This window comes from Schistocerca piceifrons, chromosome 5 (genome assembly GCF_021461385.2).
Source record: "Schistocerca piceifrons isolate TAMUIC-IGC-003096 chromosome 5, iqSchPice1.1, whole genome shotgun sequence".
Lineage (NCBI taxonomy): Eukaryota > Metazoa > Arthropoda > Insecta > Orthoptera > Acrididae > Schistocerca > Schistocerca piceifrons.
Genome location: NC_060142.1, coordinates 107,136,130 through 107,150,565, shown reverse-complemented (window position 1 = coordinate 107,150,565; position 14,436 = coordinate 107,136,130). Strand labels below are relative to the sequence as shown.

At 44.0% G+C, this 14,436-nt stretch overlaps 1 protein-coding gene across 1 annotated transcript in view; it reads left to right on the top strand.

The window, feature by feature from the left end:
• The window catches only part of LOC124798209 (venom dipeptidyl peptidase 4-like), a 301,929-nt gene that overhangs the window by 238,886 nt on the left and 48,607 nt on the right, over positions 1-14,436 (top strand). The window contains exon 13 of the mRNA XM_047261512.1: positions 8,053-8,247. Within this exon, the coding sequence (XP_047117468.1) occupies positions 8,053-8,247 (195 nt within the window). The remainder of the gene's footprint in view (positions 1-8,052; positions 8,248-14,436) is intronic.

Here is a 14,436-nt window from a genome sequence, read left to right as displayed (position 1 = left end):
TGACAGAGGCCGCCGACAGTTGAAGAGGGTCGTAATGTGTAATAGGCAGACGCCTATCCAGACCATCGCACAGGAATTCACGCAAACTGTATCAGGATCCACTGCAAGTACTGTGACAGTTAGCTGGGAGGTGAGAAAACCTGGATTTCATGGTCGAGCGGCTGCTCATAAGCCACACATCACGCCAGTATATGCTAAACGACCCCTCGCTTGGTGTAAGGAGCGTAAACATGGGACGATTGAACAATGGAAAAACGTCGTGTGGACTGACGAATCACGGTACACAATGTGGCGATCCGATGGCTGGATGTGGGTATGACGAATCCCCGGTGAACGTCATCTGTCAGCGGGTGTAGTGCCAACAATAAAATTCGGAGGCGGTGGTGTTATGGTGTGGTCGTGTTTTTGATGGAGGGGGCTTGCACCCCTTGTTGTTTAGCGTTGCACTATCACAGCAAAAGCCTATATTGATGTTTTAAGCACCTTCTTGCTTCTCAGTGTTGAAGAGCAATTCGGGGATGGGGATTGTATCTTTCTACACGATCGAGCACCTATTCATAATGCACGGCTTATGGCGGAGTGGTTACATGATAATAACATCTCTGTAATGGACTAGCCTGCACATAGTCCTGACCTGAATCCTATAGAACACCTTTCGGATGTTTTGGAACGCCGACTTCGTGCCACGCCTCACTGACCGACATCGATACCTCTCCTCAGTGCAGCACTCCGTGAAGAATGGGCTGCCATTCCCCAAGAAACCTCCCAGCACCTGATTGAACGTATGCCTGCGAGAGTCGAAGCTGTTATCAAGGCTAAGTGTGGGCCAATACCATTCTGAATTTTAGCATTACCGATGGAGGGCGCTACTAACTTGTCATTTTCATCCAGGTGTCCGGAAATTTTGATCACATAGTGTATGTATACACGCAGTTTGGGTTAAGGGCAATTGTATGTTCTTAGTGCACCCTTAGAACCATTTATTATTTTATTATTGTGGGGCGAGTATTTGTTTATTTTTTGGTTATTATTTCATTTTAAGTTAATTGGTTTGAAGAGGAAGTGCAGATGTTTATGTTCTTTATTTACGTATGCTGTCTGGTATGCTAAAACTTAACGTTTAGATGGAAGACCACACTGACACCACCACCAGCCAAATACCACACTGACTGAAATCTTGCACCGCAGTTGATGGCTTAAGAAAGTAGAATGAAGGGATTCGAGGCACTGTCGTTGGCTCAGGCCATTACTAAAACAATGAAAAATCATCACCTACAAATTGAACATCTAGTTGCTTTAGATGCTCGCTGTGAACAAACTACTCCGTCAGTTTCTTAGCTATCATTGTTGTAACAAAAAGAAATAGCATATTTTAAAACAGTGATAATGTCCATGAACGTTCACAGAAATTTATCTAAGAGGGGGCCAAATTCAAAAATTGCTACTTTTGGTGTAAGTGATTACTGAGTTTGAGAACGCGTCATGCTCCAAGCACTAATTTTGATAGGAAATATATAAGACTAATTGTATCACAAACGATTGATAATTATTATTTACTTAATACTTTTTAAGACTCCTCTGATTCCTAAATGGTATGCATAGTTCAATAGGTACAAGTTTAAATTTACAAAACGAATACTTCAATAGTGTATGCAATCTTTTAATGTTGTTAATAACATTAGGAATGATACCTTTTTTATCGAAAGTCTAAAATTATATCATTACGATTACATCGAGGGTAGCCAATGAGCTATGAAATAGGGAAGAAATATTCTCAAAAAATGTATTATATGCCAATAATGTGAGGCTACAGTGACATTAAAAATGTGAAACATAAAAATTCAGATTTATAGAGATAATCCTACCTGATATCAACAAAAGTAAGCAGAAAAATGTCATTTTGAAGTTCCACATAGTGGAGAAACAGAATAAACTTTAGAAAAGTACTCCCTACTGAACGTGTGGCTCAGTGGGCGTGCATCATTGGTTTCGCTGGGTCCCTTCACGACCGCTATCAATGTCTGTAGGAAACGTGCGTAATCGTTGCCAGCTACAAGCCAGTTGTGGTGGTGGTATTTATCAGTGATAGCACAGGAACGATATCAGCTGTTTCCTTTCAGCAGAAACGTTCCAGAACTTTCCTTCACCAGTTTAGGCAAATAATGCCCAAGCCTAAATTTGGACAACCAAACAGAAATTTAAACCCTGCTCCCCACAATGAGAGTCTGGTGTCTTAATTTCTATGGACCATGTAGTAATCACTCAGTTTAATAAAATAATTAATAAAATATAGAATTTGAGAAATTCATTGGAATGCTAGGATTACACTAGTGTTATGGGTGCAAGCGTATTCAATTTCCTACTTTTAGTACGCCATGTTTTGGGACCCTTTCTAATTCCATTCGCATAGGGAGTATGGCCGAGTATTTGCTTAAATCCCACTATGCGCCCTGTACCTAGTCTAACCTTCAGTTTGCGGTTCCTAAGAGAGTGATTCATGTCTTATTTGTATTATGATGGTCGCCCGATCTCGGCTGCAGGTTGGCTATTAATGGCTTCCAGGGGCAAAAAAATTGGATTTTAATTTTGTAGTATAATTATTCATCGAGTTTAAAATCCTGTCGTAATGGAGCCATAATCTTACATCAAAGGCTTAACACGCAAGTCGAGTATTAATGTTAGAAACTACATTTTTACTGAGCCAGTGTAACCTATGGCGCCCAAATTACCCACACTATATTCATTCAGTGTTGGAGACTGAGAGCACTTAGAGAATTGCAACAAACTTTAAACGTATTTCGGAACGTTTTCGAAACTTTTTCTCTTAGACACCTCGCATATTCCCCCCTCACCGCCACAAACACACAAAATAATGAAAGAAATAAAAATTTACGCTTACTGAATTTTCACTTGTCACTCAGTGAACTTCAGTATCAGACATGGCGTTTTAATTTATTACGTTTTTACTTCTATCTCTATGTGCAACTCATTTTGCAGACAGTATCCACATACACCACCGAACCTGTATTAACGGTTCAGGAGATTTGATGTCATAAACACTAAAATGCCTGAAAACTATAGTCATCCCATGTATGATACTGAGAGCACATAGCGGTTTTCCACCAAATTTTAAACATAATTTCAAAATTATTTTTGACATTTTATTTGGCTATGTGTCAATAAACAGAAACTAATAAAACCTACATAATCAGTGTTTTGCGTCTTCAACTGTTGGTTTTTAGGTGCTAAACGTCAAGTATTTAGCGCATTAACTCCTTTGTTAACGAATCAGACGTTTGACGTGTTTTATACAATACATGGGAGTTCGATTCTCTTATGAATCGGGTAGGAATGGGTGGGGGGGGGGGGGGACCTTGAACCTTTGTAATGGGAGACTTTCACAAGGTAGATAACTTCTGTCTTCTAGCACACGTTACGTCAGGTTTTCAGCATTCTCCTGAAGCGCCCCCATGACTGAACAATACTGTCACAAGTTGTCCTGCCTTTCTTTGTATACATTCAGTATCTCCTCTTATTATTGTTTAGTGTTGAGTTCCACACACTTGAGCGGTGTTCTAGGATGGGCAGCACGCGAGTCTTGTAAGCAGCTTCCTTCGTTGACTTTTCCAGTATCCTACTAATGAAATGAAATCTGCCTCCTGCTTTTCCTTCAACTCATTTCCTTTCATAGTTCTGATACTGCTATACCCTGGTATTTGAAAGCGTGATTCATTCGAGCTGTGATTGAGTGATGTTTTAGTCATCGGATACTACGTTTTTGAGTTTCCTCTAGTGTACAGTTTTCCATTTCTCGATATTTAAAGCAAGTTGCCAGTCTTTCCACCACTTTGATAGCATATCAAGATCTGAATAGACATTGCGCAGTTTTTTTTTCAGACAATACTTCGTTTTAGATAACAGCAGCATCCTCTGAAAGAAGGCTGCCGTTAGTATTAATATTGTAACAACACACTTCCTTAGGGCAAGGCTCAAGTAACTTCTCCTTATGTCGACGACTCTCCATCCAACATAAGGTGCTGCATCCACCCTACCAACAGATCTCCAATTTAGCCGCAAATTTCGTTTCATAGCCCACGTGGTCGTAATTTTGTTAATAAATGTTGGTATTGTTCTTTATCAAGTGGTTTATGGTCTATAAATACTGCATCCACTTGACTGTCTTGATCCGCGGCATTCCAAAAGTCATGCAACAAGAGCGCGTGTTAAGTTTAACGTAATAGATGTCTTCAGAATCCTTGTTGGTTGGCAAGAAGGACTCCATTCTGTTCCAGAAACTACATTCGTCCGAGATCAAAGTAAGTTCTGCAACAGACAGATGTCAGTAACAATGAATGTCAGTTTTATGTAGATATAACTGACCTGTTCATTTCTCGGCGCATTGGGTCCAGTTTCTTGTTGGAGGGGTCTACAGCATGAGGGGCAGTCAGTAAGTAATCAAACACATTTGTTTTCTGAAAGCATGTTGGTTTTATTCAGGATTCTAATACACCACTTTATTCGCCACTCTTTTGGCATAATTGTCGACGTAACCTCCGTGCAATGAGGCGGCCTTCCGCCACTTCACTGGGGGAGCCTGTATGCCCACGTGGTACCACTCTGCTGGTCGACATCGGAGCGAAAGCCTTCCTACATCAACAACCTCCCCATAATCCACGTTCTGCTTCCCGGGGAAGGCATCCTTTATCAGGCCAACCAGATGGAAGTCGGCAGATGCGAGATACGGGCTATAGGGTGGATGAGGGAGAACAGTCCAATGAAGTTTTGTGGGCTGCTCTCGGGTTGGCAGACTTGTGTGAGGCGTTGCGTTGTCGTGGAGAGGGTAAAGTTCGTCTGCATTTCGGTGACCACGAACACGCTGAAGTCTCTTCTTCAGTTTCCTGAGAGTATGGCCAATACACTTTGGAGTTTATCGTTGCACCATGAGAGACGACATCAAAGAGAATAACCCCTTCAGAGTCTCAGAAGACCGATGCCATGACTGTACCGGAAGAGGTGCAGCTATCAGTTTGTTCTTCGGAGAATAGGTGCTGTGGCACGATTTCATGGATCGCCGTTTTGTTTCCGGTTCGAAGTCATGAAAACCTGTTTCACAGCCTGTGAAGAAGTTCGACAGAAATTGTCACGCTTATACTCGTAGCGCGGATGCATCTCCACACAGATGGTCCGTCGTTGCTCTTTATGGTCTTAGACTGCGAAGACACTAGACGACTTTGAGGACCCCAAATGGTGGATGAGTGTGTCAACATTATCAACAGTGACGTCGGGTTGTGTAGCGAAGTGTTTGTGATTCGTCGGTCATGTCGAATGAGAGTGTCCGCACGTTCCAGTATTGCAGGTGTGTGAGCTATCTGCGACTGGCTTGCACGTGGGAGATAGGACAGGTTTGCGCGACCTTCTTGCGATCATGACAGACGCCTCTCCCAACGATTCATGTGTTTTTGTTCATTGCCAGGTCTCCGTAGACATTCTCTAAGCGCCTACGAATATCTGCAATAGTATGGTTTTCTGCCAAAAGAAATGCAGTGACTGCCTGGAACGAACGTCCGTTAAAGACGCCATTTCGAAGGCTACGTATAGCACTGGCACCTACTGGAACTTCATGAAACTGTAGGGACTAAAGGAGGAATATTCCACAACGTCCCGCAACAAATTACATTTTTTCTACTGAAACTGGACCAGAAAAAAATGTGTTACTTTACTTATTGAACACCTGTCGTATATTATATGGTTAAATGTTAGAGGGGGGGGGGAGCGCTTGTGAAAATCAATTTTGTTTCATTTTCAGTGGATGTCAACTACACTGAAGAGCAGCCAGCCCAGTTGGCAGTGCGGTCTAACTCACGGCTTTCCGGGCGGGAAGGAGCGTTGGTCCCCGGCACGAATCCGCCCGGCGGATTTGTGTCGAGGTCCGGTGTGCCGGCCAGTCTGTGGATAGTTTTTAGGCGGTTTTCCATCTGCCTCGGCAAATGCGGGTTGGTTCCCCTTATTCCGCCTCAGCTACACTATGTCGGCGATTGTTGCGCAAACAAATTGTCCACGTAAACGTACACCACTATTACTCTACCACGCAAACATATGGGTTACACTCGTCTGGTGTGAGAGGTTCCCGGGGAGGGGGGGGGGGGGGGGGTCCACCGGGGGCCGAACCGCCATATAACCCTGGGTTCCGTGTGGGGCGGCGGAGGGGTGAAGTGGACTGCGGTAGTCGTCATGGGGTTGCGGACGACTGCGGCTGCGGCAGGAACGGAGCCTCTCCATCGTTTCTGGGTCCCAGGTTAACATAACACCAAAGAAACTGCTTTACTTGCCTAATATTGTATGGGACCCCCACGAGCACGCAGAAGTCGCCAGGGGAAGTGTTTAAATTCAGAAGAAAGTTCCTGGAGTCACTCTGTAGCAATTCTGCAAGTGTGGAGTGTCGCATTCTCCTGCTGAAATTGCGCAAGTCCGTCGGAATGCACAATGGATATGAATGGGTGCAGGTAATCAGACAGGATGCTTACGTACGTGTCACCTGTCAGAGTTGTATCTCGACGTATCATGGGTCCCATATCAATCCAACAGTACACACCTCACACCATTAGAGAGCCTGCACCAGCTTGAACAGTCCCCTGGTTTCAAGCAGGCTCTATGGATTCATGAGGTTATCTCCATACCCGTACACGTCCATCCGCTCGATACAATTTGAAACGAGACTCGTCCGACCAGACAAATGTTCCCAGTCATCAACAGCCCAATGTCGGTGTTGATGGGCCCAGGCGAGGCGTAAAGCTTTGTGTTGTGCAGTCACCAAGGGTACACGAGTGGGCCTTCGTCTCCGAAAGCCCATATCGATGATGTTCCGTTGAGTGGTTCGTACGCTGACACTTGTTGATGGTCCAGTATTGAAATCTGCAGCAATTCCCGGAAGGGTTGCAGTTTTGTGTCATGTTGAACGATTCTCTTCAGCCGCCATTGATCCCGTTCGTGCAGGATCTTTTTGCCGCCGCAGAAATGTCGGAGATTTAATGTTTTACCGGTTCCTTGATATTCACGGCACACTCGTGAAACGGTCGTACGGAAAAATCTCCACTTCATCGCTACCTCGGAGATGCTGTGTCCCATCGCTCTTGCGCCGATCATAACACCACGTTCAAGTTCACTTAAACCTTGATAACCTGCCGTTGTAGGAGCAGTAACCGATCAAACAACTGCGACAGACATTTGTTGCCTTATATAGACGTTGCCGACCGCAGCGCCGTTTTCCACCTGCTTCCTTATCTCTGTATTTGAATACGCATGGGTATTCCAGTTTCTTTGGCGCTTCTGTGTATTTAATGTATAGTTATAATGTACAAAAGCCATGTCATTTTCGCTCAGAATTACATTTACATGACTAGCTGACTTCGGTATTCCCGCCTAGAGCATGTACTGGTAGCGTCTCAGTGATGCTTCTCCTCGCTACTATGACTGCCGCCACTGCCGGCCACAGGAAGCGGAACCGGCGTGTCATACGGCCGGCGCCTCTCGCGCTGATCTGGGCTACCTCGGCAGCCAGAAATCACGTGTGCTGTGCTGTCTGAAGTGCTTGTTATCGTGTCATATCGCTACTGATGCAGTGACCCTGCCTTGTTTCTGGACTGTCTGGTTTTCTTTGTTTTCATACATTCGGTGCACATCTTACGACAACTATTACTCTGTTTACGGCTTGCGCTTTGGTTGGTTGGTTGGTTTGGGGGAAGAGACCAAACAGCGAGGTCATCGGTCTCATCGGATTACGGAAGGTCGGAGAAGGAAGTCGGCCGTGCCCTTTCAAAGGAACCATCCCGGCATTTGCCTGGAGTGATTTAGGGAAATCACGGAAAACCTAAATCAGGATGGCCGGACGCGGGACTGAACCGTCGTCCTCCCGAATGCGAGTCCAGTGTGCTAGCCACTGCGCCACCTCGCTCGGTGGCTTGCGCTTTAACAGTGGGAGTTGACAGGAAACTGACCATAGTGTTTTGAACGTTAGAACATCGCAGACCGAGGAAACGTTGTATACGTCCACAGGTACGCCGGTCCAGGCCACCAGCAAGTAGACGACTCCTTCGATGTGGATCTCCCCAGCTACTTCACGACCACCAGGCGGTACGTCGTCATACTGATCGACGGCCGTGGGTCTGCCTGCCATGGCGACAGGATGCTCTTCTCCGTCTACCGCAGGCTGGGCACCGCAGAGGTCGAGGACCAGATCGTCGTCACCAAGTAAGGCACTCGTCTGCCATTTTATTGCATGTGTTACACAAACTGCGCGCTTCCCATTTGGAGCACATTTAAGCACTATTTCCCACACAGAGTCACTTCACATAATTGTATAAAACATGAGATTCAGAACTGAAAAGCATGCTGTTGTACGAAACAGTTAAGACACTGCTTAAATCTCGCGTAGTGACTATATTCAGACACGTGGTCTGTAGAGTCCCGGTCGCACACCTCAGCTGTGCTCTGGCAATGCAATGAGTGAGCTGTGATAAGTAAGGGAGGAGGCGCTGTGTTGAAGAGGTGTGCGATGTGCAGGTAAGTAGGCTGGTTCTTCATTTGTCCTGCACAGTCAGAGAGACGCTGAATAATTTGCAGCGTTGCCAGTGTGCACTCTGTCCCACTCGGTCCAGCCACTGACAAACTTCCTAACTGGCAACGCTGGGGTGTGTGCCAGATTGGGTCACTGTTTCTGCTTCTGACTCCCTCTGGAAAAATTTATCTACTAAAACAACTATCGCTGTCACCTGTTGTCATGTTTGTTTTACACCACCCGCAATAAACATTGTAATGAGTAGGTACCCTTACTATACCTAAGCTAATATGAACATCAACGTTAACTGTTCTACGTGCACCCAAAAGCTTTCGCTACAGACGCAGCAGAAAGACGCTACTGGATGGAGCAAAATGGCCCCTGTCTCTTATGCATCATCTCACCAACCCTTTCATAGATGCACACCAATCTAATAGTGAACATCTATCTACAAGTATGTACAGGTACCAATATGTACTATGTAGTGCACTAGAATATTGTACACGGCCGGCCTGGGTGCCCGAGCGGTTCTAGGCGCTACAGTCTGGAGCCGCGCGACCGCTACGGTCGCAGGTTCGAATCCTGCCTCGGGCATGGTTGTGTGTGATGTCCTTAGGTTAGTTAGGTTTAAGTAGTTCTAAGTTCTAGGGGACTGATGACCTCAGACGTTAAGTCCCTTAGTGCTCAGAACCATTTGAACCATTTTTATTGTACACGTGTTCGACGTGTTGTTTCTTCTTGTTTTAAGTGCGAATAAATTACAATAATCGTTGTGTTTAATAATTTTCTTAGTGTATGTAACATATGATGCTGCTCTGAAACGCTTCGGAACGGAAATAACTAAGATTATCCAGCTTAGCTCTGGAAGCAAAAGAAGCTATTTATTTTTATGTAAATAGACAATTTTGAGCCGCATTTCTATCAGTCATTTGTTGCAGATCTATGTATGACTGTTTTGACATACATTTACTCTCTTCGCGATGTTTTCAAAGGGCGATGGCCTCGAATCTGATCGTGTTAGAGAATTTAGTCTACGAGGGCAGGAGCAATGAAAAGAAAGAAAAGCTGTACCTTTACTTTGTTATTACATGTTTACACCCACTCATTACAATGAAAAAACTAACATTTTATCGCTTAAATTGTGAGACTCGACATTTAGTCTTCGTGTCTGCCCTCATTATGACGTAAGGAGGAGTAACATTCTAACATTTTTCACGTGTAACTAGTTATTTTTTTATTTTACATTGTGGCTAGTAAAACGTATTTCAAATATTTAATACTTGTTACAAGGAAAATCGCATAATAACAGCTGAAGTAATCGCACGTTGGGAAGTTCATCTGTTTCTTTTTGACAAAGTATGATGTGTTTCATTGGGCCTTTTCTTTTGTTTTTGCAATGCACAATGTTTTCTGGTCAATGGGCAGTCCAGTGTCTGGACTACAACAGAAAACATAATACCTTCTAACTTCAGTATTTTTATCTCATCCATAAATTCTTGTCTTCATTTAGTAATTACACTGTCTGATAAAAAAACTGAAGCACTGAGAAGACATGGTAGTATGCCATTGTAACTTCGTTCAGGAACACAACCAACAGTGGAAATGCATAGTATGTAAATGACTAGAGTTGCAGTTCTTTGTGCCAGCTAGAATCAGTGCCGAAGTGCATTACTGTTGATCGTGTTTAGTGATCTTACCAGACGTGGCAGGGTAGATAAGGGGTGTCAACAGCGCAAAGATGTTGAGTGATGACAGTGAAGGACACGGAGGTGCGGAGTACTCGCGTGTGAAAGCGTTATCAGAAGCTCACAAAGTTTGTGGGTTCTATTTCGTTGACTGATTCAAACGTGCAATATCCATTCTTTTAGGGAAATCAGATGTAACAGTGGCCCAAAGTCGAACTGCATGGGAATGTGAGAGCAGACATACCCATTGTCAAGGTTCTGGTCTACCACGTCTGATTGTCACAAGGGAGGATCTCCGTATTGATCATCTAGCACATCACAACACCTTTACATCAACGCCTGCCTTCTGAGGACAAGTAATGGACTCTCTGCAACATTCTGTGTCACCATTACTCACAGGTTAGCAACAGGTAGACTGGGGAATTACCATCCCATGTGTGGACTGCCATTAGAACCATAACACAACACAAACTGCGGCATTTAGTGTGACGCCGTGACTAGCAAGCACGGACTGTTGATGAATGGCGCGACATTGTTTTCGTCAATGCCTCACGTTTCTGCACTGTTCCAGATGACCAACAGAGGGTATGATGGCGACAAGGAGAGGGGAGTCCCATTCTTCCACTGTTTTGGAGAGGCACAGCTGTGTCACTCCTCGATCTACGGTATTGGGAGCCATTAGATATGACTTGAGGTCACAGCTGGTAGTGACTGAGGGAACTCACGATGTCCGTGAAATACCACTGTATGATCAGAATCCCCATGTGTTATCAATCAAGCAACAGTATCGTTGTGCCATTTTTCAGTACGATAATGCTCATCCACACATGGTGTGTGCGTCTATCAACTGTCTGCATGATGTTGAGGTACTCTCGTGGCCATCAAGAGCTCCAGATGTGTCCCCAATAAAACATGTGTTGGACCATGCGATAGCAAGGACCAGTTAGAACAGCTGTGGCCAGCTTGCCTGACGACATGATCGTACAATAGTTTTACAACACCCTTCCAGTCGAATCAGTGCATGCATTCAGATCAGAGGGCATGCAAACCGATGCTGATAAGTGGGCTCATATTGCCAAGTGCTTTGCTCCGTCAATCGCTGAAGAGTCCTTTGTTTCCACCTGCCAGTCTGGGTGCTTCGCTAAATTTGCTAGAGAGTGCATAATGAGCGGAATGTGTGATACACAGGCAACCCTGAACAACTAAGAGAGCTCTATAAATGAAACTAATCATCAGTTACAGTCCTTTTCACCCTCTAAAACCTCAAAGTGACAAGGCAGAAACCCATATAAGTAAGAGCCATATTGTTTATGCCTGGCTCTCTGTAAACGAAATTTCCTGAATTTCCTCTTCCACAAACGACGCTGACATAGGGAAAGGTGGGAGAAAAGTTTACTTAGAAAGCTGCATTGCACGCTATTTGAAATATACAGAGTTTCTGTGTAAACTTGAGGTGACTAAGTATCTCGAAAACGATGCACTGTACGAAGGAAATGTTCCTGGTGAATAGTTAATATTAGTAAAGCGGACATCTGTCTGTGCTACAATCAGCCAACTTCTAACCTCCCCTCCTGCGTGAGCGGGATCAGCTGAGCTGGATCAGCTTAGTATTTTCATATGGGAATCCCTCACTTTTATTCCATATTTGAATACTCTCCCAAAAAACACATATAGTTTCCTCAAACCATTGTTTCCCATTCGTGTGTGTCGACAAATATCAAGCGTGCTTGTTAGTGCAATTAATGACCGACGCATTTGATCCTACATTTAATTTACGATGTCGATGTTAAAGCTTGTATTGTAACGATTGATACCGATGTTCAAAAGTTGCAAATGAGATTGTACAGTACAAATAATGTGGCTGGACATTGATATTTCTGGCATATGAGCTACTTGTATGGTAACGCTGTTACTACCAGGTTTGAAAGTATGAAACCGGAATTTCCCTATAGATGGTGCTAGCCGTCAGAGTAGGGCCCGTGAGACCGTGTCTGCAGCGCCATCTGCTTCCTGCAACGGATGACGACAATATCAACACATACTAACCCAAGTTCCACACATCGGTATCTGTTTCAAACCCGTAAACATGCTGAGTTTTGTGCCTACGAACTACGATTTGCCGTCACATTGGTTTTCTGTTATCATTTGAAGAAAACTGCTGCAGAATCGCATCGAATGCTTGTCTAAGCTTTTGGCGAACATGCGCTTCGGAAAACACTGTTTCGAGTGGTTCAATAAATTCAGAAGTGGTGATTTTGACGTGAGAAATGACGAGCTCGGGAAAACACCGAAGAAGTTCCAAGACAACGAATTGCAGGTCTTGTTGGATGAAGATGATACTCAAACTCAACAGGAACTCGCGGAACAATTGAATGTGACGCAGAAAGCCGTTTTCATTCGGTTGAAAGCATGAAAAAGGCGCAGAAAGTGGGAAAATGGGTTTCGCATGAACTGAATGAAAGAAAGCTAGCAAACCGAAAGACCACTTGTGGAACGCTGCTTGCCAGATACAAAAGAAAGTCGTTTCTCTGTCGAACAATGACAGGTGAAAAATGGATACATTTTGAGAATCTTAAGTGTCATAAATCATGGCTGAATTCAGGCAGAACATGAACATGCGTTGCAAGACCATATCGCTTTGGAGAGAAGACAGAGATCAGAAGGGTGTCATCTGTTATGAGCTGCTAAAACCTGGTCAAACCGTTAACACTGATCGCTACCACCAGCAAATGATCGATTTAAATCCAGCATTATGTGAAAAACGACCGGACTATGGGAAAGGCAACACAAAGTCATGTTGTTCGATGATAGCGCCCAATCACACAGAGAAAAACGGGTCAGGGACAAGATCGAGGAGTTCAGTTTGGAAACACCAGGGGCATGCGTCTTATTCTCTAGACTTGGCCCCGTCCGATTATCATATATTTGCATCACTGGGACACGCTCTCGCTGACCGACGCTTCAATTCGTATGACAAAGTACAAAAATGGCTCGCTGACTGGTTCGCTTCAAAAGAAGAACGGTTTTTTGGCGTGGAATTCATAGCCTGCCGCAGACATGACAGAAATGTATAATGAGCAGTGGAGATTATTTTGAATAAAATATTGTTTATCAATTTCAAACAACAGACGTGTAATTATTGCAACGAAATTGCGGTTTTGTACTTCTATACCTGGTAGTTCCCTTCGGGTTGATTGTGGTGAGTCCACAGAGCACAGGAATGCTTGCTTGATTTCGGTGGCCGCCCTCGAACCCCGCCATCAGGGTGACTGATTTTCGTGTGTGTTTTACCCAATCGCCGTAACTATGTGCGGTTACCGGTGGAATACAAACCACAACCATTATCACTCCAAGAACATGTTACCTAATTAAAGAGACGGAGGCACCTGCCAAGAATACACATCGAAATTAAGCACCTCAGTGGTGTGAGGTAAGGGATCTCGCCGAAATCAAGCAGCTCGATTGGAACAGAAAACTATTAGACCCACTTTTTTGTTCGTGGATCACACTAAACGTAGTTCCTAACCAGGCGTTGAAATGACTAACAATATTGTACCGTCCATTCAAATTTACAACACTAGGGTAAATTTCGAACATAAATATCAGCCATTAGAACACAAACCTTTACATTTATATCGTAAATGAAATTGATGATCAGATGTCTCGGTTCTTAATTGAAAAACGGGCACGCTTGATATTTGTCGATTACAGCACCATCTAGGCTACTACAAATGCAAAACAATGGCTTGATTAAACCGTACATAATTTCGGGCTTAGAATACGAATATACAATAAAAATGGGGTGTTCATGAAAATACGAAGCTGACCGCACCCACGCAAGAGGAATGGTTAGGAGGTTGCCAGTTGTAGCACAAACAGATGACCCCTTTGGTAATATAAAGTTTTTGCTTAGAATATTTTTTCGTAAGATGGGTCGTTTCCGAGATATTTAATTGTCCCAACTTAAAAGAAACTCGCTGTGTACACAGTATGCATATGTTTGTTGTTAAGCATAATGTTATAAGTGTGTGGATAACCTGAAAGTTTGTTCATTTGTACCTACTGTGAGAAAGGCCACACATTATGCATGTTGTGATACATCAGACACGCACATCATGATTTTTCTACACAGCAGCAATCTGTCTCCTAGACAGTAACGCATGGTAGGAATCAATGTGCACAATTGGTGAGCTGGCC